The sequence below is a fragment of the Rosa chinensis genome, chromosome 4, assembly GCF_002994745.2.
Source record: "Rosa chinensis cultivar Old Blush chromosome 4, RchiOBHm-V2, whole genome shotgun sequence".
Classification (NCBI taxonomy): Eukaryota; Viridiplantae; Streptophyta; class Magnoliopsida; order Rosales; family Rosaceae; genus Rosa; species Rosa chinensis.
The window spans coordinates 30515205-30539850 of record NC_037091.1 but is presented as its reverse complement, the minus strand read 5'-3'; the positions used below and the strand labels follow the sequence as shown (position 1 = coordinate 30539850).

The window sequence follows — 24646 nt, the reverse complement described above, 5'->3', positions numbered from 1 at the left end:
TTAAAGTTTGTACTCAACGTTTCAGTGGCTTAATTGGTTTTGTAGTTGAACTCTAGCTCTACAAGTTATGGGACTCTTAAGGCTTTTGTTTTTCAGGCCCTACTTTTTCATCTATGATATTTCATGACGGTTACTCTCTTTCTTGTTTACTTTGATTTTTTTAGACTTACTATTCTTTGTAATTTCTAATGTAGGGTGTTGATATTCAACTTGGAATGGCAATTGATAGTATAAAAGAAGCAACTCTCATGACTTACACTCCCACTTGACTTGTTATAATCTTACTTCTTTTTTATATATATTTTTTTATTTTGGGAACTTACTATGCTTCAAAGTCTCTTGCTGTTTTTTTTTTTTTTTAAATTCTTATGGGAGAGAGGTGAAGTATATGTTATAGCGTGCACAAGAAGATGGGTTTGGCTCTAGTTTGATGCAAGTTCCCTGAGATTCTTGATCTGGGCACGATTAAATTTAGATACTTGAATTCAATTTTGATTTTATTAGTTTGTTTTTACCTTCATTTGCCTATGTTTCATTTGCTCAAGAAAGGAAGTTTAAGTTTTTTTACTTCTGTTTGATTTTTTTGGTTTGGGTTTTGGTATGAAACGGTAGTACGTAGTAGTGTAACTAATTCAAATGGTTTCAATACAATCTTGGACTATATGTTGATTGGGGAATATAAGCACAATACTTGGACTATATGCAAGATAAATAGCTCATGTATGCTTCTCTCTGTTGTTTTTTTTTTTTTCATTTGTATAGCTTTGATATTAAGATTGTTTAACTGTTAATATGTTTCCAAGTGTGGGATGCAACTGCAGCTGATCCTAAATTGCTGGTCTTTTTGAAATCGTATAGGAATTTCTTTCACACTGAATCTAGTAATTAGATCTACCTAGCTTTTCTAATTCTACTCTGGTTTAGATTAATCAGTGGTTCATGAATTATGAGATTCTGAGTGCATAACATGTTCACGAAGTCATCGAAATGTAGTGTATAGAATTAAAAATGCAGAATAATATATTGAATTTACCTAAGAGGATAGCTATTAGTTATTCATTATATCCTAAATTTGTTTAATCTATTATTTTTAATGGGATGTTTTCCCTGTGGTACGTAGGAATTAAAGCAGTATCCCACTTTAAGAGTGGAAGTTGGGAATGCAAGATTTGAATCGCTGGATAGGATGAAAGAAGAGAGCAAGGAAGCAACTATGCAGCTAGTTGATATGGAGTGTGGTTACCTCACCGTTGAATTTTTCCGCAAGCTTCCTCAGGATATTGAAAAGGGGGGACAATATGTATCAGCTGCATAGTTGGTTACATATTAAAAAGGGGGGACATATGTATCAGCTGCATTGTGTGGTTACATATGTATCAATTTTTGATGTCCCAAGTAGATGGGCATGCACTAAATGCTTTTCTTGTTTAAAATGTTGGGTTCAATGATTAGTGGTTTGCAATATTTATATTTGATAGTTTGCAATGTTTATATTTAGTATGTAAATGGATCAAATGCACAATCTAATTCAGGAATGAGATATGTTCAAATAATTAGACAACAGAATAGATATAATGATAACTGCCCGTTGTCTAAATGGCCAAAAATGGAGACAAATCACACTGCGATCATTCATATCACACATCGGTTTTTAACAAATCACTGGCTTCTAATCTATACTCACACAACAGAAGTAATTGATGACAAGACCCGCCCCGATTTCCACGCAGGAATCCGAAGTGGCCCTGCGGGACCCACCTTTAAAGGAGATTTACCAAAAATTTAGGCATAACCTCCCTTAAAAATGGATAACCCAAAATCTTGCGGAAAACCAAAATTCACTTCAAATAATCCAACCATAACTCTTGGAGCAACTCTGCTCCCAAATTCAACCAATCCCAACTCAAAGCTAATAACATCATACACAATCTCCAAAAGTTAAAAGTTACTACAATCACCAAAGTTAGGTCGTAGACCTCAAATATAATTCATACAAGTTTGGGTCACATATCCCTAAGTAATCAGAGCATTCTAGGAATATAAATAGACAAGGAGTGCAGTAGGTTAAACAGGTAACCTATAGAATGTGATGGCGGAAGCAGGTACGGTCACTATGGCTCACACTCGTACACCGAGCAGCAATACTGCAATCTGGGCATTTGAAACCGAAGGGCCCAGGGAAAAGTATATAAAAACGTTAGCGTGAGTGGACAAAAATAAATAATTGAAAGGAAAAAGGGATTTTATACTTTTCCACATTTATATCAATCAAAACTCCCGATGCATGCAATGATTAACAAAAATAAAATAAGAGGAGTTTCGCTCTTGAAGGCCGACTAGCCCCGCTAGTCACATACGAAAAAGAAAAAGGTGGAAACTCCGATACTCAAAGAAATAGAACCAGCCCCGCTGGCTAAAACAAATCGGACTAGCCCTGCTAGTCGAAAATAGTATAATGAGTAGGGGAAGACGATAGCCATACGAGTGAGCCACCCAGGCTCGGGTGATTGCCTCCCAAGCTAAAGTACTCCCATTACTCCCGTAATATACCCTTACGCCACTATGTGTAGCGATAGGATACTGGGCTTTAGAATTACTGTCACAAAGACAGTAACCAGCACCACAAAGGCGGAGGGCTTCGGTGATCCCATCACCTCGCCACGAAGGCGGAAGATCATTGCTAGCAATGATAAGTCACCCAAGTATGGCATAAGAAATCCGAAAACCAAGTAAAACCACAATTACATAAGGCTTCCCCATATTTCGTAAAAGAATTTCCCATGACGTGTCCCACACACCAAGATAATCTCATCATAAAAAATAAATAGGATATAAATAAGTATAAGGATTAACTTCATCGAATCTCATAGAAATCTCAAATTGCCGAATATAAGTATAATATAAATAGTATAAATCCGGGAATCGCATCGGAAATAAATAAATAAAAGAAGATAAGCGTAATCCCATGACGTGACCCCGCACGCCATAAAATCTCCAAGTAAATCAATTAACCAAAACCGTTTCCGAAAATAACCGTATGCTCAAGAAAGTAAATTGATAAATAATTTATAACTTCGGAACTGTTTAAATAAATGCATGCATCATTCTTTGAAAAATAAAAGTCCACTCACTATATATGCTCAATCCTGACGTCGCTCGGTATTTTCCTCGTACGAAGATTCCTCTTGTCCTGTACGAATAGCACTCGTAAAAATACATTTATAGAACGACAATTAACTTTATGTTAATTAGAAATTGAAATTCATAACATCCCCCCTTCAAATCCAACTCCTTAATTCACAATAAATCCATCCTTGAAATTCCATCAATATCCATTTATCGATAAATAAATTCTAAAGTGAATTCGAACGAATTTCGGCGATCCAATTCACGTAAATCGTTAATTATTCGTTTATACACAATTTGTAATCCCTCCAATCTCCACCAAACTTCATGTATAAACTACTACAATCATTAAGGGATTTATGGAGCCAAAACAGAGAATAAATTGCAGCTCCACACGCCTCCACGCGCCACCCACAGTGGCCGTGCGTGGGGCCCACGCGCCCCCGGCCAACCACCACCAATGGCCACCAAATTTTGGCAGCACCACCTACTCAACATGCCTAATCTCTTTCTCAACTACAACAAGTGCCAATTTTACCTGGAAGAGCTCCAATTAAGCCGGTGAAGATTTTCCAGAAAAATTCAAGAACCCTAGGATCGGGTTCGATCGATTCGACCTCTACACTGCAAATTGAGAAGCAAGACCTTAGGGAAAATAATCTCCAGCAAAAACCCGACCTTCGACGCCGGTCTAGTGACCGGAGAAGGCCGGAATCGCCGGAAACCGGCAAAAATAGCAAACTGCACCCCTTACCTTCCCGGCGCAAAATCAAGCTTCTCCGGCCAAATCTTCGCAAAATACCACCGCCAACGTGTCAAGGGGGAGGAGGCGAGCTCGGGGATAGCCGGATTCCGTTGTGGGTCGGCCGGAGGAGGGAGAAATCGAAGGTGGAACAGTTCGGGCCGAAAGGGGAAGGAGTCGGGGGTGAAGAGAGAGGGAGAGTTACCGTGTTTCCGAAAATGGAAACCCACAGTGGTAACTTTCCATATTTATATTTTTGTTACCATGAACAGTAACTTTCACATTTTAAGCTATAACTTTCATATACGAACTCCGATTTTTACGTACCACATATGCACGCGCTCGGTTTAACGTTCTCTACAACTTTCATGAAGGAAGTTTTCTCAAATTAATAACTCATAAAAAGTCAATTTTTAACCACCCCCCTAAACGTTAAAATTATAACTGCGAACGGTAACCATAACGAATTTCACGTAACTCAGTAAAAAGGTATATCAGATGTGGGGTGTAACAATTGAACTCTGTTGTCTCAATGTTAATCAGACAACACACAAAATAAAAGTCTGTTGTCTGACAAGATTAACATACAACAGTTTGAAAACAAGCACTGTTGTCTGAAGGCAGTGCCGCACCTGTCGCGCAGCTGCGCTTGGCATCTGTCGAGCTATCAGACAACATGTTTAACACATACCCGTTGTCTGTTTGTTTCTCAGATAACTGTCACTACTACACAAAGTGAATCAGATGACAGTCAAATAACTGTTGTCTGAATGAAAAAAGTGTCGTTGTCTAGTAGCCTGTCGTCTGATGGCCCTCAATCAGACAACAGTCAAAAACTATTGTCTGATATTCACTCAGACTACGTGTATAGATGAATATATGTCGTCTGTATTTTTCAACTGGCTGATAATTTGGTTAATCTGTTGTAGAGTATCATTTCAGACAACAGTTTATTAATAGACAGTTGTCTGAAAGAACTTCAGTACAACAATGGTTACAGCAATGTGTTGTGTGTGATGTATCTCCAACAACCCTTCCTTAATTGACTGATGTATGAAGTATATGAGAGAAAACAACTTTATGATAGCTGTGTTGTCTAATATGAATCTCAGACAAGAGTACATCTTGTCATCGTTGTGTCAAATTAATTGAGACATCAGTGGTTTTAGAAATGTATTGTCCCAGATATTTATCCTACGAGTAGGTTTCACTTCTTTCAGTTGTCTGAATTGCGTGGCGAACAACAATGGGTTGTCTGTATATATTGTCTGAAATATACTTAGACTACACTTACAATTTTCTTCTGTTATGCTATTAGAATCTCACTCAACAGTTTGTTCAGTGTATGTGTTGCCTGAATGTAGCTAGGACAAGATTTACAATTTGTTTATATTGTTGTAAGTAGTTCTAGACAATGGCTACTTCATGAACGTGTTGTCTGAATGGATGTTAGGCAATATATGTTTCTTCTTTGTGAACCATTGTGTTGTATGATAACCATGGCCAATTACTTGTCTTATATGTGTTGTTTGAGTAGAATTGGCACAACTAAATTCTGAAAATAGGCAGATATGAAAAATTTGGCACAAATAAGTTCCATCATCATTTAGTAGCTGCTATATAGCACATCATTCTCATACATTGCCACATCCAAAACATACCGAAACTACAAATTCATGTCTAGACATCACAATCCGGCCATCTCAACCAAAAAAGCCTCAATTTAGCAAGTAATGTATCTTGTAAAATCAAGGTTACCAAAATACTTCTCGCAACATAGTATTGCTTACATATAAGTTTTAACTATACTTTCCCCACTCCATTCTGACCTCATCAATATGTTGCTGAGTGTAAGTTGCTTTGCCTCTTCTCTCCCACTAAAACAAATGAACGATGCTGATATTACGTTTTAAAAACTTAATACCCTGCAGATATTAATAAAATGCAGCTAAGAGAGGAGGAAAAAAAAAAAATACACGCACAGACACAACAGCTACAACATACACAGGCTCTCAGAGACTTCTGGCAACAGCCTCAAGTAGCATTTACATTAAACATGCACACATTTCATTTACCTTTTCTCTGTTTTTTTTTTTTTTTGCCTAGTCATTTACCTTTAAAAAAAGCTTTAAAAGACAGATGAAGGCTGCAGGCATTACCACCAAACTTACCCCTACCACCGCATGGTCAGGAAAGACATCAATTGCAGCAAGAATGCCCTTGTAATCATTATGCAACAACCAACAAATAAAAGTTAAAAGTAAGAATAAAGATATTTTAGTTTAGTAGACAGTATCAAAATAAATATGAGAACAATAAGATAAGCGGTAGGAAGTCAAAAGAATATATTCGACCAAAAAAAAAGTCAATAATATTGTATCAGTATTTACCGTGTAAAACAAGAAACACCAACCAAACTTCAAGGCAGAATCTGTCCTGCAAGTTGGAATGCAACAGTCAACAGAAGCAATGCAGCATTTATACACTTTAAACTTATCTTTTTAATAAGTTCATAAAACAAAAAATAAATAGAAAAACTAGGCACACATTTTTTTATCGAGATTGATAGCATTGACACCATAAAACTGCTTTCACTCTACCATTGAACAACCCATTAGCTTGGAGGAATTTTGGTAGCTCTAAGGTGGTTTTATACTATTGTCAGCAGCAACCCAGACACGGACATTATTCTCAGAAAATGAAAAACCAAAATCTTATGATAGGGAGGAACCACAAATCTTATATCATACTTTGGAAATCATTAGAAAGAACATCAATATATAGTTACCTCATTGCCCGATAAAGGGTCCTGTACCACAGCACATATGAGACAGCACATATGAGAGTGGTATTCCAAGTAAAGCATAGATGATTGCAAGGAAAAATATTTGGAACCTGCAGTTTGTGAACACCATCAAAATCACTGAGATACATGGAAAATGATTGCACGACTTAAAAAAACATTTTTATCAATTGGTCCATCATGTCAATATACCCTGAAACATGACCCCTAATTACTCTCTTCCAGAATCTGTGTTTGTCAAATACATGCACGGTCGTACATGCAACAACTCACTTCAATATCCTAACAGAAACCAAAATACAATTTTCAGCAAGTATTGTTTAACAATGACAACAACTATTACAGAAAGAACTACCTTAATTATTGGCCAACACTCAACTAAGATTTCCATAGTCAATAATCAAACACTACATTTCGTGTTTGATTAGAGATTATATTTATTCCTTAGCAATAGCATGGTACTTACTGATACTTTTAAAAGTAAAAAAGGAGTGAGCTGCGTACTAATGATCAACAGTAGTATCTTAAACCGTAAATCATAACATGGAAACAGGCAGTACAGACATGCTGAAAAAAAACCAATGCAAACTACTCTTTTCACAATGAAGCCTCAATTTATTTCAAGAGAACAACTTATCAAAGCAAAATAACCTGCCATACCTAACCAACTAGCAAAAGCCATATACTGTAGCCTTTGAGAGTGTACAGGAATTTCATTGGTAATATCATGGTGAATAATTCGAAAGAATGGAGGCCAATCTTTTCCATCATCGGGGACACCAGCTGATAATGAAGTACAGAAAAAGATAATTACCACCTCAGACAAGCATTTATAAAAAGCTATAAACTCAAAATACAAAGTTGCATATTCATAGCCCTTACCTTTTACAACAGAATCCTCTCTTTGTTTGATATCTTGTATAAGTTAGATGTAGAAGCAAAACTGTATTAAAATTCAAGCATAGAAATATATCAAACAGTAAAGCAAAAACGAGGAAGCATTTCTATATAAGAGTGAAAATGAGAACTTATTATAGGCAACATTATACATGAGCAATTTAAAGATATGTAAGACAATATAATCTGATGCTCTGATGCAGAACAAGGAACAATATGCAAAATTTATCTGTTTAAATTTTGCTTTCTGTCTATTGTTGAAAAATACAAAGTACTGTTGAAAAATACAGAGCACTATTAAAACAAAGGAACAATGGAAACAACTAGAGAGAAGACTTCAAATAGATCCAACACCACTAAAGATGCCTTGGACTCTGTCCAGGTAAACTAGTGCTTCACACATGTGCACAAGAACTTAGATCTTTTCCATTGACTTAATTTTCAAAGGTCATGAAATAGCCCTGCTAGAATTAGCCATTCTAGGTAAATGACTAGTTGAAATACCCATTTAGTGCACTTAAATGCTAAAAGACATAATTCATGAGACACAATTCACTCACCATATCACTAGTGAGAAGCAAAAGTAACGAAGATAAAACTACAACGGAATCACCTAAGCTAAATGTTACTACCTTCATTCCATGACACTAAATATGCTACATATCACTCTATGAATACACATTAAATTTGCTATATATCACTATATGCAATACACACAACTAGACATGTTTCTTAATGGAATTTTATTTTTCATAAAACATCCATTTTTACACACGACACAACTATTTGATCACCCTTTGAGTATCACCATATTAGTATCATCTAAGTCCTCACAACTCAATCCCATTAATCAGACATGCCCATCAAATTTAGCAATAAAATTCATTTACAGATTTTAAGTGAGCTAGTGAAAGCAATATCTATTTGTTTAGAAAAGAAAAAAGAATCTTCAAGAAAAAGAAAACTTACTATCTCCAAACTGGTGGAAGCTTCTTTGGAGTCCTTATCCTTCCTGAATCTCTCCATATGCTTTCTAATGGAGACTGTCTTCTTGATGAGGTGGTACAAATCCTCTAAAATTGCAGGAGCAAGACCTAACAAAGCACAAGGAAAAGATATTATTCACTCATGTCTCTAAAAGAAATCTCCTCAAGGTGAATCTGGATGAAGAGTAATTCTCTCAAGGTGAATCTCGGTGAGAAGAAATCTCCTCAAGGAGAATCTGGGTCACCTTGGAAATCTTACTCACTTGCAGTGTCTCAATCTCCTCAAGAAGAAATCTCCTTCAGTTTACTCCTCAAGAAGAAATCTCCTCAAAGCCTAAATCTGTAAACACACTAAACACACATAGTAACATGATACCAATCCGTAAGATTTCTATAACCCAACTTAATTAAAACTAAAACCAAATAGATCAAATATATGCAAATTGGGGAAGAACCAAAGTTCAATACTTTGGTTGGATTTGGGCGTTGCTACGGTCTGGCAATTTCAAAGATGAAAATCAATGAAAGGATTTAGATAATATGAAGCTAAACTTCATTAATATTAGAAAAGCATTGGACTTTGAATTGTGAAAACTGTACCCATGAATCAACAAGAAACCAAAACATTGGATAACCCCAATTAATAACCCAATCAAAACAACAATATCAGAAAAAACGAAGAACGATTGAGAAGTAAGAAAAAAGAAGAAGTTACAAGGAGGGAGGGAGAGAGAGAGAGAGAGAGAGAGAGAGAGAGAGAGAGAGAGAGAGAGATGGAGCCACAACCGAGGGAGAACCGCTGTGGATAGCACCCGTAGTGGAGAGAGAGGTGGAAAGAGGTAGTCAAAAACAGAGGCCGTGATCGATGTAGAGAGAGAGATCGACGGGGTGGTCTTTGATGCGTAGTGATCATCGATTCGTAACTAGCTAGGATTCATGATGAGAGTGGTCTTTGGTGGTCTTCATTTGTTCTGATGAGAGGGTGAGTGAGTGTGCGGGTGTTTTGGATGGTGAGAGGCAGAAAAGGAGGGAAGTTTTTGACTTGAGGGAGGGAACCCAAAATAAGTAGGGTTTCATTAATTGGGAAATAAATTTTTTTTTTCGGGCTTATCAATTCTTCAGACAACACAAATACATTGCAACTGTTGTCCGGATTTTTGTAAATTTCGTCTAATTACTATGTGTTGGTTGAGAAGACAAAACACAACTGATTTAAGGAAACTGTTGTCTGACTAAGGCTTAGTTTGGGATTGCTGTGTTGTGAGGGGAAGCACTTCCGAACTTGCTGTGAGAGGAAGCACTTCCAAACTTGCTGTGAGGAGAAGTAGCTGAGGTGTTTGGTAAACTGTTTTTAAAAGTGCTGTGAGGTCCAAAAACAATTTCTAGGTGTTTGGTAAGTTACAAGGCAAAAGCGCTTTGGCTGGGTATAATTACCAAAATGGTCATACATGCTAAGATATGCTACTAAAATACAAAATTTTATTTTTTGATTGTGTAACCATACCAAATAAAAAAAATTCTCATGTATTATTCTTGAAACCTTGGTTGGACCGAATAAAATATTTACTTTAAACCCTTCAATATGCATATTATGTTTTACTATTACAGAAAATCTCATCTAGAATATTTGGATTAATTTTCCGACCATAGTTCAACGGGAACCATTACACAAAATATATTAAAGTCACTTGAAATTTCACTACACCATAAAGTCTCATTGATAGCAGTCAAAAAATGACATGGTATCCTACCATAACGTTTTAGTAAACGCTATGTCAGCCACAGCTATAATAAGTCTAGGGTCTATCATAGCGTTTTTTGGAAACGCTATCAAAAGGTTTACATCTATAGCATTTATGAAGTGCTATTGTACAAGTTATCATAGCAATTTATAAACGCTATTGTTATACAATCAACAGCGTTTTATAAATGCTCTTAATACGTTTGCTGTCAGTTTTAACAAACGCTATTATATACTATCCAATAGCATTTTGTGGTGCTACTATCTTTACTTTGTAGCATTTAGAAAATATCATACTTTCAATTTGTAAATGCAATAAGTATGAGGTTAGCTTATAATCTAAAAGAATCAAAATACCAAATGACATTCATAAATCATGAAATTATGCAAGTATTAAATTGTCACGCCAACAATCTTTTTGTACTTTTCCAATGTAGATACAAATCCTACTGAGAAACAAGTCAATATTACTAAACTCATCTAGTACTTCTCCAAAACAGTATCCAAACCTTGCAAAATTTCTCCAAACTGCAGAAGAAAAAAAAAAACAAAACTTATCTCAAATTCCATACGAATTAAATACTCATATAAGTTGATACCATTAAGCTGACAAATTATATTTAATCAACCACAGGTATATGATTCTTACATGCAAGTGCTAGCTTTTCAGCCAATGGAATTTCATTTCAAAATATGAACCTGTAGCTAGCATAATTGCTGGACCACCTTGCCAAGAAAATAGCTCTTCCTCTCACATAAGATCCACCATCATTTTAACAAACTGCTGCATCTCTTCCTAGATGATAACGAAGATATCAAGACGACACAAACACCAATATAAACTACAACAGTCTACAGACTGGTCAACTCAAATTTGAGGAGTTAAATAGGAAAAGAGTTATTCTAAATAGGAAGAGAACATAACAAGGAAGAAGTTAAGACCTAAAGTTCCACTAAGCGCAGACGTAGAGCCCTATGCAAAGATGGAGATAGAGTTCACTAGCTCCCACTAACTTCACAAACTTGACGATATCATATCTCCCTTCAAAGTTGTATTGAACAAGTTGTTCAGAATGAATATCAATACTTCACCAAGAAAATAAACAAATAAAATTCAAGACATATCCACAAGGCAATCCGCCCCGGACTAGCTGTGGACAAAAACTCATAGCACACCAGTCCTCTCTGGGGCTTATGACCGCTCCAAAATGCATAAGTCTGGATCACATCCGCCCCGCCTTCCTTACTCTTTGCAATCAAATAAGACCGCATCTGATATTACTGTTAAAAGTATCATCAGAAAAATTAGAAATGCATCCAAGAAACAATCCTGATTACAGAGACCTCTAGCCTAGCAATATTTTCCTCTAGGAAGCTACATTTTCAGAGAGAGAGAGAGAGAGAGAGAGAGCAACCTTATAAGTGGTTCTGATAGCAACTTCCCTTGGGACCTCTCACAACACAACAATAACAACCACATCCAGAAGGCTCAAACATAGAAAATTCTTCTCATTCCCTCTAGTTTCACGAAGACTAAACAAAGCATAAACAAGCAAATCCAAATTTCTGATGAAGTTGTGAGCTTTCTATTCTAAATATCCAATACAAATATTTGGGGTTTGAGCACATATTGGATCATGAAGAAAGAAACACACCAGCTAATAATTCCTCGAAGTCAAGTTTTTATTCAATAAGAACTAGTAATATGCTAAGCAAGCAAGCATTAAACTATTACCCCAACCAATACTAGCCAGTAGGTACTTCTTTTCTTTCTTGTTTCAAATCCCATTTGGGGCTTTCTGTATAATATGGAATCACTAACAAAGAAAACCCACAAGCTAGTAACTCTTTTAAACCAGTTCTGTATCTAACAAACACCTCTAACATGCTAAGCAACCAATAAAGCATCAAACTTTTAACCCAAATTCCAAAACGCAATTCAATAATTCAGCAAACCAACAACACCAAGCAATCAAAATCCAAATTAAATCAAAACCCAACTAAGAACAAAGTACCAACTAACTTACTTGACAGGCAAAACCTCCTCAAGCTGGTCCATGGTGTCCAAAGGCCCTTTAAACGAGCTCTGAACCTCACCCTCCTCACCCTCTGACGACCCATTAGACTCGTCACTGTTATTACCAACCGACGAGGACCTCGAGCTACTAGAGTCCTCCTCCAACTCCAAACGACGATCCTGATCAAACCCTTTTGTGTCGTAGATCAAAATACAAGGCATCCCATGGATGAATCTCCCGGACCGTGGGATCATACCATTCCCACTATTCCCATTTCTGTCCAAAGCAATAGACATGATGTGGGTTTTGGTTCAAAGTTGCGAGCTTTGATTTAAAGACTGAAACTTTGGATTGAAAAACAACAGAGAAGAAAAACGAGGACAATTGGGAACTAATAGCTGGTTTCAAAGTTGAGAGCTTTGATTGAAAATCAACATAGAGAGAAAAAAATGACTGGAATTGGGTATTAATAGCTGGTGAGGAAGAAGAGCTACATGGGTTGGAGACTAGGAGTTTTATCTGAATCGAATTTAGGGACTTTAACTATCTGCAGAGAAGAAGCATAACCCAGAAGACGCAAAGTCTGCGCAGAGGAAGGAGGCGAGGCCGGCGAGAATCCAGGAATTGAAGGGCGTCAACAGCGACGAGCTGAAGAAGAAGGTGATCTGAGAGAAGAGGATGGAGAACCAGGCACCGAAGAAGAGGAAGGAGGAGATGTGGAATGATAATGATAATGACGGCAAAGAGAGATGAGGAGGACAGAATTGGCGGGAAGTCCAATTTCATTAAACAACAGTGGAGAGCTCCTCCGTGTTTTCCCAAAGCAATTTTTAAAAGCTACAACTTGTAGCTTCTCAATTTCGGCTTTACGAGAAGCAATTCCAACCAAAAGCAGCTTTTAAAGATTTTACCAAACACCATGCTCTTGGCCCAAAAGCAGAAGCAATTCCAAAAGCACTCCAGGAATCAATCCCAAACTAAGCCTAACTCAGACAACTCCAAAAATTGATGTGTTGTCTGATAAGTGTCGTCTGATTCAGTTTGTGGTGTAGTGTGTGTTCCACCGTTGTCTGAATTTTCATTAGACAACAGCTCGGTCTACAACGGTGGGTCTCCAAATCCCACAACGGTTTTATGCCGTTGTCTGATAATGTTTTTGGTGTAGTGTTACAAGGAAAACTAATCCGAGTCGGACTAGGAATTCTAGAACATTCTCTCCTATTATAACCATGAAACTAATCCTAGTTTGAATAGGCACACAAAACTGATTTTCCTTCAACACATACAACAATTTATTAGCATGCATCACAAAACATAATAATTTGAAAGGGTCTAGCTGAGAAGATTGCGCCTAATGGATTGCAATTCAGATGCAACATCATTGATATCCTTTCTGTTTGTTGGGGATTCAACAGAACATGCAATTCCTATACCAAGTATCAGAGTCAAGCACTCTTCAATTTTCTGTGCTCTCACACTGATCAATCGACTATGCCTGTGAGCTTCAGCGACATTGGTGGTGCCTTCTTGAAGAACTAGTGATTCTGAAATCTCTGAAACAAGTTCAGGGAGAGCTTTCTTCACATAATTATGAAGATTCAAGCTGTCACTGAACACGTGATCAGTTGGTCGTTTCCCCGTAAACATTTCTAACAAGAGAATGCCAAAGCTGTAAACATCCCCGTATGTGGATACTTCACTTCCCATACCATACTCTACAGTTTAAACAATATCATAAACATTTGTCACTACATATGCATAAATCAAATAACTCTCAGTGTTTTTGAAATATGTTACAGTAAAATAGGGTAGGAGAAAAATTCTAAAGTATGTAAGATAAACTACCTGGTGCAGCATAACCAATCGATCCTCTAATTCCAATAGAGCTTGATTGATTTCCAGAAACACTCGTGGTTGGTTTTGAAAGAAACCTTGACATCCCAAAGTCAGACACATGTCCAGTTAGGTCAGTATCCAAAAGTACATTACTTGGTTTGAGATCACAATGAACGATCGGTGTTTCACAGTGCTTGTGAAGATAACCCAATGCACTAGCAACATCAATGGCAATGTCAAGCCTCTGAACAAGGCTTAAACTTTTGGGTGCTTCTGTCACCTCTTCATTTCCAGTGGATGGATGTAACCACTCCTCTAAGGTCCCATTGTCCATGAACTCGTAAACAAGAGCCTTGAAATCATTGCCACTAAAATCAATACTTGAACATGCAGTTAAGATCTTGACCAAATTTCGATGTCGGATATTTCTCAATGCCTCACATTCGGCCATGAAACTCTTAGATGCTCCCCGGTGTAACATGTTGAGCACTTTCACAGCGACAACTACTCCATCAGCAAGAATTCCTTTGTAAACAGATCCAAAAGCACCCACACCAATCAAATTAGTTGACGAAAAACCATCAGTAGCTTTTAGGAGTGTAGCATACGACACTTGCAAAATAGAGTTCCTAGTAGTGTTTAAGTCAGATTGTTTCCTTTTCTTTCCAAGAAGGAAACAAGAAAGCACTATAGCCAATCCCAAAAGACTAAACCCGGAAACTAAAGAGATCATTAGTTTCATTCTACGGGACAACCCTCCTCCTTTAGACTCATTAGACTTGCACACAGGAAGTTGAAGATTAGCAATACCGCCGCAGAGCCTCATGTTTCCAGCAACTGAAGTAGCACTTGCATTTTTAAAAACACCGCTAGTTGGTACAGCTCCCCAAAACTGATTGAAGGATAGGTTCAGATTCTCCAAATTTCCAAGGTCCTCGAAGAACTGTGGAATACCTCCTGAGAAATTGTTGCGAGAAAGGTCTAAATCCCGAATCCCTCTCAATTCCTTCATAGATGAAGGAATTGGTCCCCAGAAGAAGTTGCCTTGCAAGTGTAGTTCTTCTAAGCTCTTGCAATTGCCGAGGCTACTGGGAAGTTCTTCTGATAACAAGTTGTTAGAAACGTCCAGTGCACCTAGATTCTTCAATTTTCCAATCTCCATGGAAGGGAACCAGTGAATCGGTTTCCATCCAATCCCAAAACTGTAGATAAAGATGAGAGGCCAAAAACCTGAGGTGGTATTGTGCCGTTCAGTTTGTTTCTAGAAAGAATTAGTTCTAGTAACCAATGGCATTTCCCTAGGCTGGAAGGGATGCTGCCCTCTAGATTATTCTCTTGCAATTGGAGTATTGTTAACAATGTTAAATTTTCAAGAGAAGATGGAATGCTCCCTGATAATTGGTTGTCATTAATATACAATTCCTCAACCCTTGAAAGCTTCCCGATGTCATTGGGGATACCACCTGTGAAGGAGTTTTCTCTCATCACGAGTAATTGCAAGTTGACAAGATTCCCTAATCCCCTGGGGATGCTTCCATGTAGTTGGTTTTTATCAAACGAAAGAAAGTAGAGATTGGTTGAGAGATTGGATATTGATGTCGGCAACGTCCCTCCAAAATTGTTGTCGCCGACATGCAACCAAATAAGCTGTGTGGCATTTATCAATTCTGAGACAAAACTCAAGTCACCTTGTTTACCGCTTCCAAGATTATTAGTATCGACACTGAATACCCTAAGGTTATGAAGATTTCGTAAATTTGGCACCTGTCCAGAGAGTTTGTTGTATGAACATTGAAACAACACAAGATTTATTGCATTGGATATTGACCAAGGGATGGCCCCGGTAAATTGATTGTGGGCAATGGAAAAGATTTGAAGGTTTGGAAAAGCATTGCTCAAGTTTGGGGAAATACTTCCTTGAATTTGGTTTAGTGATGCCTCGAATTTAACTATTCCAGAGAGGTTATAAATGCAGGAAGGGATGGTACCAGACAACCTATTTACTCCGAAATAGAAAATTGTTAATTTTTTCCACTGGCATAGAGAACAAGGGAGGCTTCCTTCTAAGTTATTGACATCTAGAGAAATTATTTCAAGAGACGAAAGGTTCCCCAAAGAAGGAGGGATATCTCCTGTTAAATTGTTGAATTCTAAAACAAAATTCCGAAGCTTTGACAAGGAACTGAGCTGGGGAGGAATTTGACCCACTATATTGTTTCTATCAAGACGGAGAGTGATGAGTTTGAAGCAATTGGATATATTGGCAGGAATGGTGCCATTAAGTGAGTTATTGTTTAGAAGCAATACCTGCAATCTATGCAAATGCCCAATTTGAGGAGGGATTTGATGAGTGAAGCTATTGTTCTGGAGATGTAGCACTCTTAAGAAGCTTAGATTTCCTATGTGTGGAGATATGGATCCCCCCAAAGCTTGAGAGTCCAGCTCCAGCTTCGTCACCCTTTGGCGATGTCGTCGACTGCAGGTGACGCCGTGCCACAGGCAAAAGTGAAGGGTTTCATTCCATGAGCTTGTGACCTGGTTGGCATCGTGTTGTATTTGAGCTTTGATTGCTAGCAGAGCCAGCCTATCCGTCTCATTCCCTTCGACTCTAGGATGATTCAATTGCATAGAGCTACAATAGTTCAAAACTAACGAGGATATCATAGCCAATTTCATAACCAAAACTCCCCCCATTTTTAGTTTTAGTTTTTTTTTTCTTTGGATAAAGAGACTGAGATAAATATGGGTGGTGTTGGGTTGTGAAATATGTAGTTTTATGTGAGGCGTGACAATCTAATATATAGGATATGAAGATTTAGAATATGATCAAGAAGTACTGAAAGCGATGGAGAACCACTGTTGATTGATTCATTGCATATATTCTTCCAAAAGAAGATTGACTTAACTCACTTGCTTCCAACTAGAGACGTCTCTTGCTTCCAAAGACTACTGTTTTTGGTCTATACTTGTGCCTAACTCACTTGCTTCCAACTAGAAACGACTCTTGCTTCCAAAGACTACTGTTTTTAGTCTATACTTGTGCCCAACTCAGTTGCTTCCAACTAGAGACGACTCTTGCTTCCAAAGACTACTGTTTTTAGTCTATACTTGTGTGGACCCTTGCTTCCAAAGACTACTGTTGTTAGTCTATACTTGTGTGGACTCTTGCTTCCAAAGACTTTTTAGTCTATACTTGTGTGGTCCCTTGCTTCCAAAGACTACTGCTTTTAGTCTATACTTGTGTGGACCTGTGGTTACAAAAATTTTATTTCAAGCATAACAGTATAATATGTGTGTTGTTTGAAAATTGGGTTGTGAAATAGGAAGCAAGTAGTTTCATTTCAGGCATAACGGACTAAAATTTTCCAATAGATGACGGCAAGACCACTGAAAGTCTATTGTCTGTGTGGTTACAGGGGTTACATACACAGCAAGTGATCTGGCTTCTCTAAAGTGAAGAGGTTATGTCAAGTTTATAGAATCTCGACACTTCACATAATCCAATTAAGGGTCTTGACAGTCGACACATTGCTTTATTACCAATTGTTGAGATTTTAGTTTAAACCCCAGTTAACTTGTTGTTAATTCCTGGAAAAAAAAATCCATCAATTTTTGGAGTGTAATTGTAATAATTAAGCACCAGGGTCCAAGGCTAGAAAACAGAACCAAATGTATGATTTTTAACAAACTAGGTCTCTGGTCTTCTCTGTTTTCCTCTGTTTTGTTCAATCATATATACATAGTTTCTTCTATAGTTGTATCTTCTAATACACGCCAAGACGAAGTTCATAATCTATGTGTTAATTTTTCCAAGCACCAAGTACAACATTAACATGCTGTGTTACCATTTCCAGGAATTAAGATATGACAAGAAAATCATTTTGATGTCTTAAATGCCTTCTAGTTAATCAAATACAATAAACTTGATCGATTACACTTTGGTCATTCTACTAGGGACATAGTGATGAAGGAAGATCCTTGAAATTGTTAGACAAAAAGTTGTATGTTCTTGAAAGAAAAAAAGATAAGAAAAAACGAAGTGATTTCAGTTATATGCATTTGATGGAATAGGTGACTGTTCGTTAGGTGAGTTCCGTTTGATGCATAAGAAACTAATTTATAGGATAGGAAGATGGATAACCAACGACTCCCTTCCTTTCCAACTCTAGTTTCCAAAGACAACTGTTGTTGGTGTAGTAAAAAATTGAGTATATTAAAACCAATTTCAGATCCAAAACCTCAATCTAGAGTATTTTTTTTTTCCTTATATTTTGAATTGAAGAGACGGGATGAGTATTTGTTGGGTTATGAATCATGTACAAGTTCATAGAGTCATAATAATCTAATATATAGAATATGCTAGAAATTATGCCCGCGCTTTGGTGCGGAAGTTATTGTTGTCAATGAATTAGATGTATGTAATGGAACTATGAAGAAAGAAATTATTACATAACATTACATGGTATCCCTGATCTCATAACATTACTGTTGTTCAGGAGAGTAATTGCTTGGGTAGACAATGATAGAGACCAACCCCGTGTGATGTTGCGGGTATGTTATATGTTTAACTACAACAAATAGAAACGTTCGAAACATTATATCAGTAATCAGAGTATCTTTTACAGATTCGAAAATTTGGTATGTTAACCAGCTACATACATGAGCAATTCTGCTCCAATTAGGTACACAGGTGCTGCAAATAAAACCAAGAGCAACAAAAGATCAGAACTTTCAGAATCAGATTAATCAAACACGAAAATCAGGTCAAAATATTCTTGCAATTTCAAGAGTTTAAAAGGTAATAATTTTCATTATCAAAATTAAAAGCTGAAAATTCATCACTGTAATTTAAAAAAATAAAAATAAATAAAGACCAATTGTTTTGGCATGAAATGTTCCAATATTTGCAGAACATCTAGTGTACATACATGTACATTTGCAAACATAATTAGCTAAATGGGCCACGCTCATTGTACCGCCAAAGGTACTAATTCCAACTAAAGGAACGACATGCAGACACACCGCCAGGCAGGCTACAGCCTCAGCGTCGGAACATCTCCAGATCACCGTCGACGCGCCGCCACGCGCCACGCCAAGATGGCATCAGAAGCTTCTGAAACTGGGAACTGAAGCATGTCAGTCCCACATCGAAAACAAAGAGAAGATCAACCTCTTCCTCACCTATAAAAGGTTCTCTCCTCTCTCCACATTAATTACGCATTCACTACTAAAGCTACTGTTACTATGTCAACACAAATACATTGACTAACTTAGGCATCGGAGAGTTGAAGACCGCCCGGCGCGGTCTCCCTCTAACGCCCATTGTATTTCACTTGACAGGTAGCGGGAACCTCGAGAACAACACAAGTACCGATCCGCCCACCGGATTAGCGTTAGCTAAGATCCAGCTACCGCTGGACTTTTAGACATCAACATTGGCACCGTCTGTGGGAATCCTTGAACAGAAGGCCATCCCACCACATTCACCATGACTAACGGTAGCGGGGGAAACGCGGAAGAGCAAGCAAACCATCCCTCCATCCCCCAACCCTCCGACCCAGCGGTGGGCGTTAACCGCGCACTGTTCACAACCCCGATCAACCCCGGCGGTGAGGTAGATCCAGGCAGCAGTCGCCCGCCGGGCCAAGACCTCGTCACTATGTACGAGCTAGCACTAGCGGATCTCCATAAGGCAAACCGAGAACGTGAGGAGGAGCGCAGGGAAAAGGCCGAAGCCCAAGGGCAGGTGGCTACGCTTATGAAACGTTTTGACAAATTAAAAAGGACGCTGGCGGCCACCGCCCGCCCAGCACAGAGCGAGCAGTCACATGGCACCAGGCATAGTCGCCCTAGCACCGGCACATTGGTCCGAGAACCGGCCATACAGATGCAGGTACCGTTGAACCCACCAGGGTTATTGGGAATGGGACCGCTGCCCATACCTCAACTAATGCTGGAGCAGGTGGCGGAATCACTCCCGCACACCAACCGCTCGGGAGCGAGGGCAAGGACTGAGGGCAGTCTGCCTGTGCCAAGGCATAGGCTACCCCAACGGGAAATTCAGGTCGATTCCGCCGACGATGCAACTGCCCAGATATGGGAAAGGGTGCACCAACTGGAGCAGAGGTTGATCCGGGCGGAATCGGGCGTCCCTGCACCAACTCGGAATCCGCTCTTCACTTCCAGACCTGGGCCCTTCTCCGCTGCAATTCTGCGGGCTGTCAGACCGGCACATGCAAAAACCCCAAAGATGTCGCATTACGGCGGAATGTCCGATCCCTTCGTCCACATGGACACCTTCAAGAAAGTCACCAACAACAAGGGGTTCGACGACGCCACCTTGTGCCACTTGTTCAGCGAAACGTTGGACGGCAAGGCAATAAACTGGTTCTTTGAGTGTCCGCCGGGGTCTGTCAGCTCATTCCATGCACTATCACAAGCTTTCCTCTCCCGTTTCATCTTATTGTCCGCCGGACATCACAACACGAGTCAGCTATTCAGCGTTAAGCAGGGGGAGGACGAATCACTGAAGGCCTTCGTCACAAGGTGGCGGGCGGCAGCGTCTCAATGCTGCGACCTAGACAAAACCATGGCATCGGCGGCCTTCAGGAAGGGACTTCTCAAGGGACCGTTCCTCTATCACCTCAACTACAGTCATCCCAATGCGACGTATGACCACGTCATGAGTGAGGCGGTCATTCACGCTCAGGCGGAATTCATCACATATGGAGAAACCCCACCACCACCAGCAACGCCAACAAAGTCAACACAGCCATCCTCCAGTCACCAAGAAACCGCTAACAAGAGCCCCCCAGCACCGCCAACTGACAAGAAAAGGGAGTGGCAGCAGGGCCACCAACAGAACAAGCGGCAGAAGGACCAGCATTACAACAAGGGAAACCGCCCAACCAATGGGGATAACCGCAACAAGCCGCCAGAGTCCTCGCAGAGGTATGCAGTTTTCACGGTCCTAACGGCCTCGTATGAAAACATCTACAATCAATGCAAGGATCAGATTCCACCGCCACCCCCTCCAAAGTACCCAAAAACGGGTAAACCCAGGAACACCGGCAAATGGTGCAAATACCACGAGGACAGCGGCCACAATACCAACAGCTGCAATGCTCTCAAAACAGCCGTTGAGACCCTGTACCGTGACGGCAAGTTGGAACAGTTCAGGGTGCGCCAACCACCACCAGTAATTGCCAACGTCGAGACCTTAGGCCGCATCAACACCATCGATGGCGGTGCTCCAATCACAAGCATGTCTCACAGGGCAAGAAAGCGCTATGCACGCGCTAATCATCCTAAGGAAGTCTGCAACATCCGCTACGAAAGGTCCGCTAAACTCCCAAAGTCAGGTTGGGAACCTATTACCTTCTCAGAGGAGGAGGAGCGCGGAGTCCATTTACCCCATGACGACCCATTCTTGGCAAATTCTCGGTGGGGAGAATCTTGGTGGATAGCGGGTCCGCTGTCAACGTCATCTTTAGCGGCTGCTACGACCACCTCAAGCGGAACAAAAAACTACTCCAGGACCACGAGCCACTGCTCAGCTTTTCCGGTGACGTCACACAACCGCTAGGGTCGGATTACATGCGCTTGGTTATTGGCACTAGTCCGTGCATGGCGGAGGTGCATACGGAGTTCATTATTGTCGACTGTTCCAGTTCGTACAACGCCATAATTGGTCGACCAGCGCTTAACAAGCTCAAGTGCATTATTGTCGGGTACATGCTTCTCATGAAGTTCCCCACGCCCAACGGCACGGGCTGTGTGAGGGGAAGCCAGCAGCTGGCACGGGAATGTTATTCAACGACTATAGCGCGGTCAACACGCCGCCATGAAATTCTGACGGTGGGTAATGACGCACCACCACCAAACATCTTTGAGGATCCTAGAGATGAGGAGAAGAAATATGTAAAGAAGGAACCGGTCAACCCGGAAACGTTGTTGAAGATTGTCCGCATCTCAGACGAGTACCCTGAGCGGACAGTCCGCATAGGCGCCCAACTAGATCCAGAGGTGGAGGCGGAACTCACTCAATTCCTGCGTGACAATGCCGCCGTCTTTGCATGGTCCTACGCGGACATGCCAGGTATCTCCCCTGAAATCATCACTCACAAATTGACCATCAAGCCCTCCTTTTATCCTATCAAGCAGAAGCGGAGGGCCTTTGATGAGGAAAAGTACAGGGCAATCGGAGAGGAGGTCGCCAAACTACGGGACATTGGGTTCATCCGCCAAGTCATATATCCCCAGTGGATCTCAAATTTGGTAATGGTAAAAAAGCCCAGCGGCAAGTGGCGAATGTGCGTCGACTTCAAAAACCTCAACAAGGCATGCCCAAAGGATAGCTTCCTGCTACCTCGTATCGATCAGCTAGTTGATTCAACTGCCGGGCACGAGCTCCTCAGCATGATGGACGCTTTCTCCGGATACAATCAGATCAAGATGCACCCCACCGACCAGGAATGCACTACCTTCACCACCGATAAAGGCCTCTACTGCTACAATGTCATGCCTTTCGGTCTGAAGAACGCCGGCGCAACTTACCAGCGGTTGATGAACGCCATGTTCGCAGAGCATCTGGGAAAAATCATCGAGGTCTACGTGGACGACATGCTAGTTAAGAGCATGAAGGCCAGTGGACACGTGGAAAACCTCAGAATCATAGTAACCATCCTCCTGGCCTATAATATGCGCCTCAACCCAGAAAAATGTTTCTTTGCAGTCGCCGCTAGCAAATTTCTCGGTTACATCGTCAGCGAGCGCGGTATCGAGGCTAACCCGGATAAGGTACAGGCCATCCTTGACTTGGCGAACCCCGAGTATAAGGTGGACGTCCAGTGCCTCCAGGGCAAGTTAACCGCCCTTTCTCGATTCATCTCTCGGCTCACTGATAAATGTGCCCCATTCTTCAAACTCCTCAAAACAACTCACAAGAAGGTCATTGACTGGAACCCAGAGTGTCAGGCGGCATTCCAGGGCCTAAAGGAGTACCTGGCGGCAGTCCCTCTCCTTTCTGTCCCTGTGCAAGGAGAAACACTATTCATATATCTAGCGGTCTCGCCAATGGCGATAAGTTGCGCCATTGTCCAGCGGGAGGGCCAGGACGAACTCCCAGTATTCTACGCCGGCAGGGGCATGAACGGAGCAGAAACAAGATATTCACCGTTGGAACAACTGGCCCTCGCACTTATCGTTGCTGCCAGACGCCTCCGGCAATACTTCCAAGCTCACACGATCCATGTGTTAACCAATCAGCCGCTGAGGCAAGTGATGCAGAACCCTGAACACTTAGGGCGCCTCAGTAAGTGGGCCATTGAGCTCAGCGAATTCGACATAGAGTACAAGCCAAGAACCGCCATGAAGGGCCAGGCAGTGGCGGACTTCATCGCTGAACTTACTGAGCGTCTTCCTGAACCCGGTACCCAAACAGAGCCCGAAACAGAAATAGTAAACGGTGAGGAGGCAACTCCCCTACAGTCAGATTGGAACCTGCATGTGGACGGCTCCGCTTCCGCCAAGTCCAGCGGCGCAGGAGTCATCTTAACAGGACCCGGGGGACTGAAAGCAGAGTACGCGTTGAAATTCAACTTCAAAGCTTCAAACAATATGGCGGAGTACAAGGCACTTATTGCCGGTCTACTCCTCGCCATTGACTCAGGAGCTGACAGCGTCAACATATTCAGCGACTCGCAACTAGTCGTTAACCAGGTCAACGACAGCTTCCAAGCCAAGGACCATCAGTTAGCGGCATATTTGGGGTACGTCAAAACGCTGCTAAAAAAGTTCAAATTTCACACCATCACACAGATCCCCAGGGAAAGGAACGCTAAGGCTGATTCACTAGCGAGACTGGCAACCGCTCAACCACATCAGAGTCCAGCGGACACAAGGGTGGAATACCTTGACAAGCCCAGTATCACAAAGACCCTGGCGGAGATTTTCAACATTCAGGTCAATCCCAGTTGGATGGACGAAATCATTACATACAAGCGCAGCGGCACATTGCCAGAAGATAAAGTCCACGCAAGACAGCTCAAGCGCAGGGCAACCCGCTACAACATCCAGGACGGCAAGCTTTACCGCCAGGGATTCACCCATCCCAACCTCCGCTGTCTAACCCCAGAAGAGGGAAAGGTAGTCCTAGCAGAAATCCATGGCGGGGAATGCGGAAACCACTCCGGCGCCAGATCCTTGGCTAACCGCACAATGCGACAAGGTTACTTCTGGCCCACGCTTGGTGATGACGCCCGGCGGATTTCGAGGTCTTGCCACAAATGCCAACAGTTTGCATATCTCCCACACGCGCCAGCGGAACCACTGTCGGTCATCATCGGCCCATGGATTCATTCCACGTGGGGCCTTGATTTGATGGGAAAGTTCCAAACCGCCAAGGGCCAGTTCAAATACATCATTGTTGCCATCGATTACAACAGCAAGTGGATAGAGGCGGAGCCACTGACGGCAATAACTACCGCAAAGGTAATT

The 24646-nt window shown here is 40.8% G+C and overlaps 1 protein-coding gene and 1 long non-coding RNA gene across 3 annotated transcripts; both read right to left on the bottom strand.

Moving 5' to 3' along the window:
* Positions 1–5456: 5456 nt before the first annotated feature.
* On the bottom strand, positions 5457–9577 carry LOC112200991. Of its 2 annotated transcripts, XR_005808994.1 has the most exons (9): positions 9341–9577; positions 8818–8905; positions 8538–8662; positions 7554–7614; positions 7332–7454; positions 6657–6763; positions 6259–6304; positions 6040–6087; positions 5457–5793 (listed from the first exon to the last, which is right to left on the bottom strand). It is a non-coding gene; the product is annotated as an uncharacterized LOC112200991 (long non-coding RNA). The 2 variants fall into 2 exon arrangements; XR_002936544.2 differs by lacking the exon at positions 8818–8905.
* Positions 9578–13428: 3851 nt separating this feature from the next.
* Positions 13429–15330, bottom strand: LOC112200834 (probable LRR receptor-like serine/threonine-protein kinase At3g47570). Its single transcript, XM_024341843.2, has 2 exons — positions 14159–15330; positions 13429–14028 (listed from the first exon to the last, which is right to left on the bottom strand). Exons 1-2 carry the CDS (start codon positions 15309–15311, stop codon positions 13646–13648), a joined length of 1536 nt encoding a protein of 511 aa, XP_024197611.1. The 5' UTR covers positions 15312–15330; the 3' UTR covers positions 13429–13645.
* Between the last annotated feature and the right edge of the window lie 9316 nt (positions 15331–24646).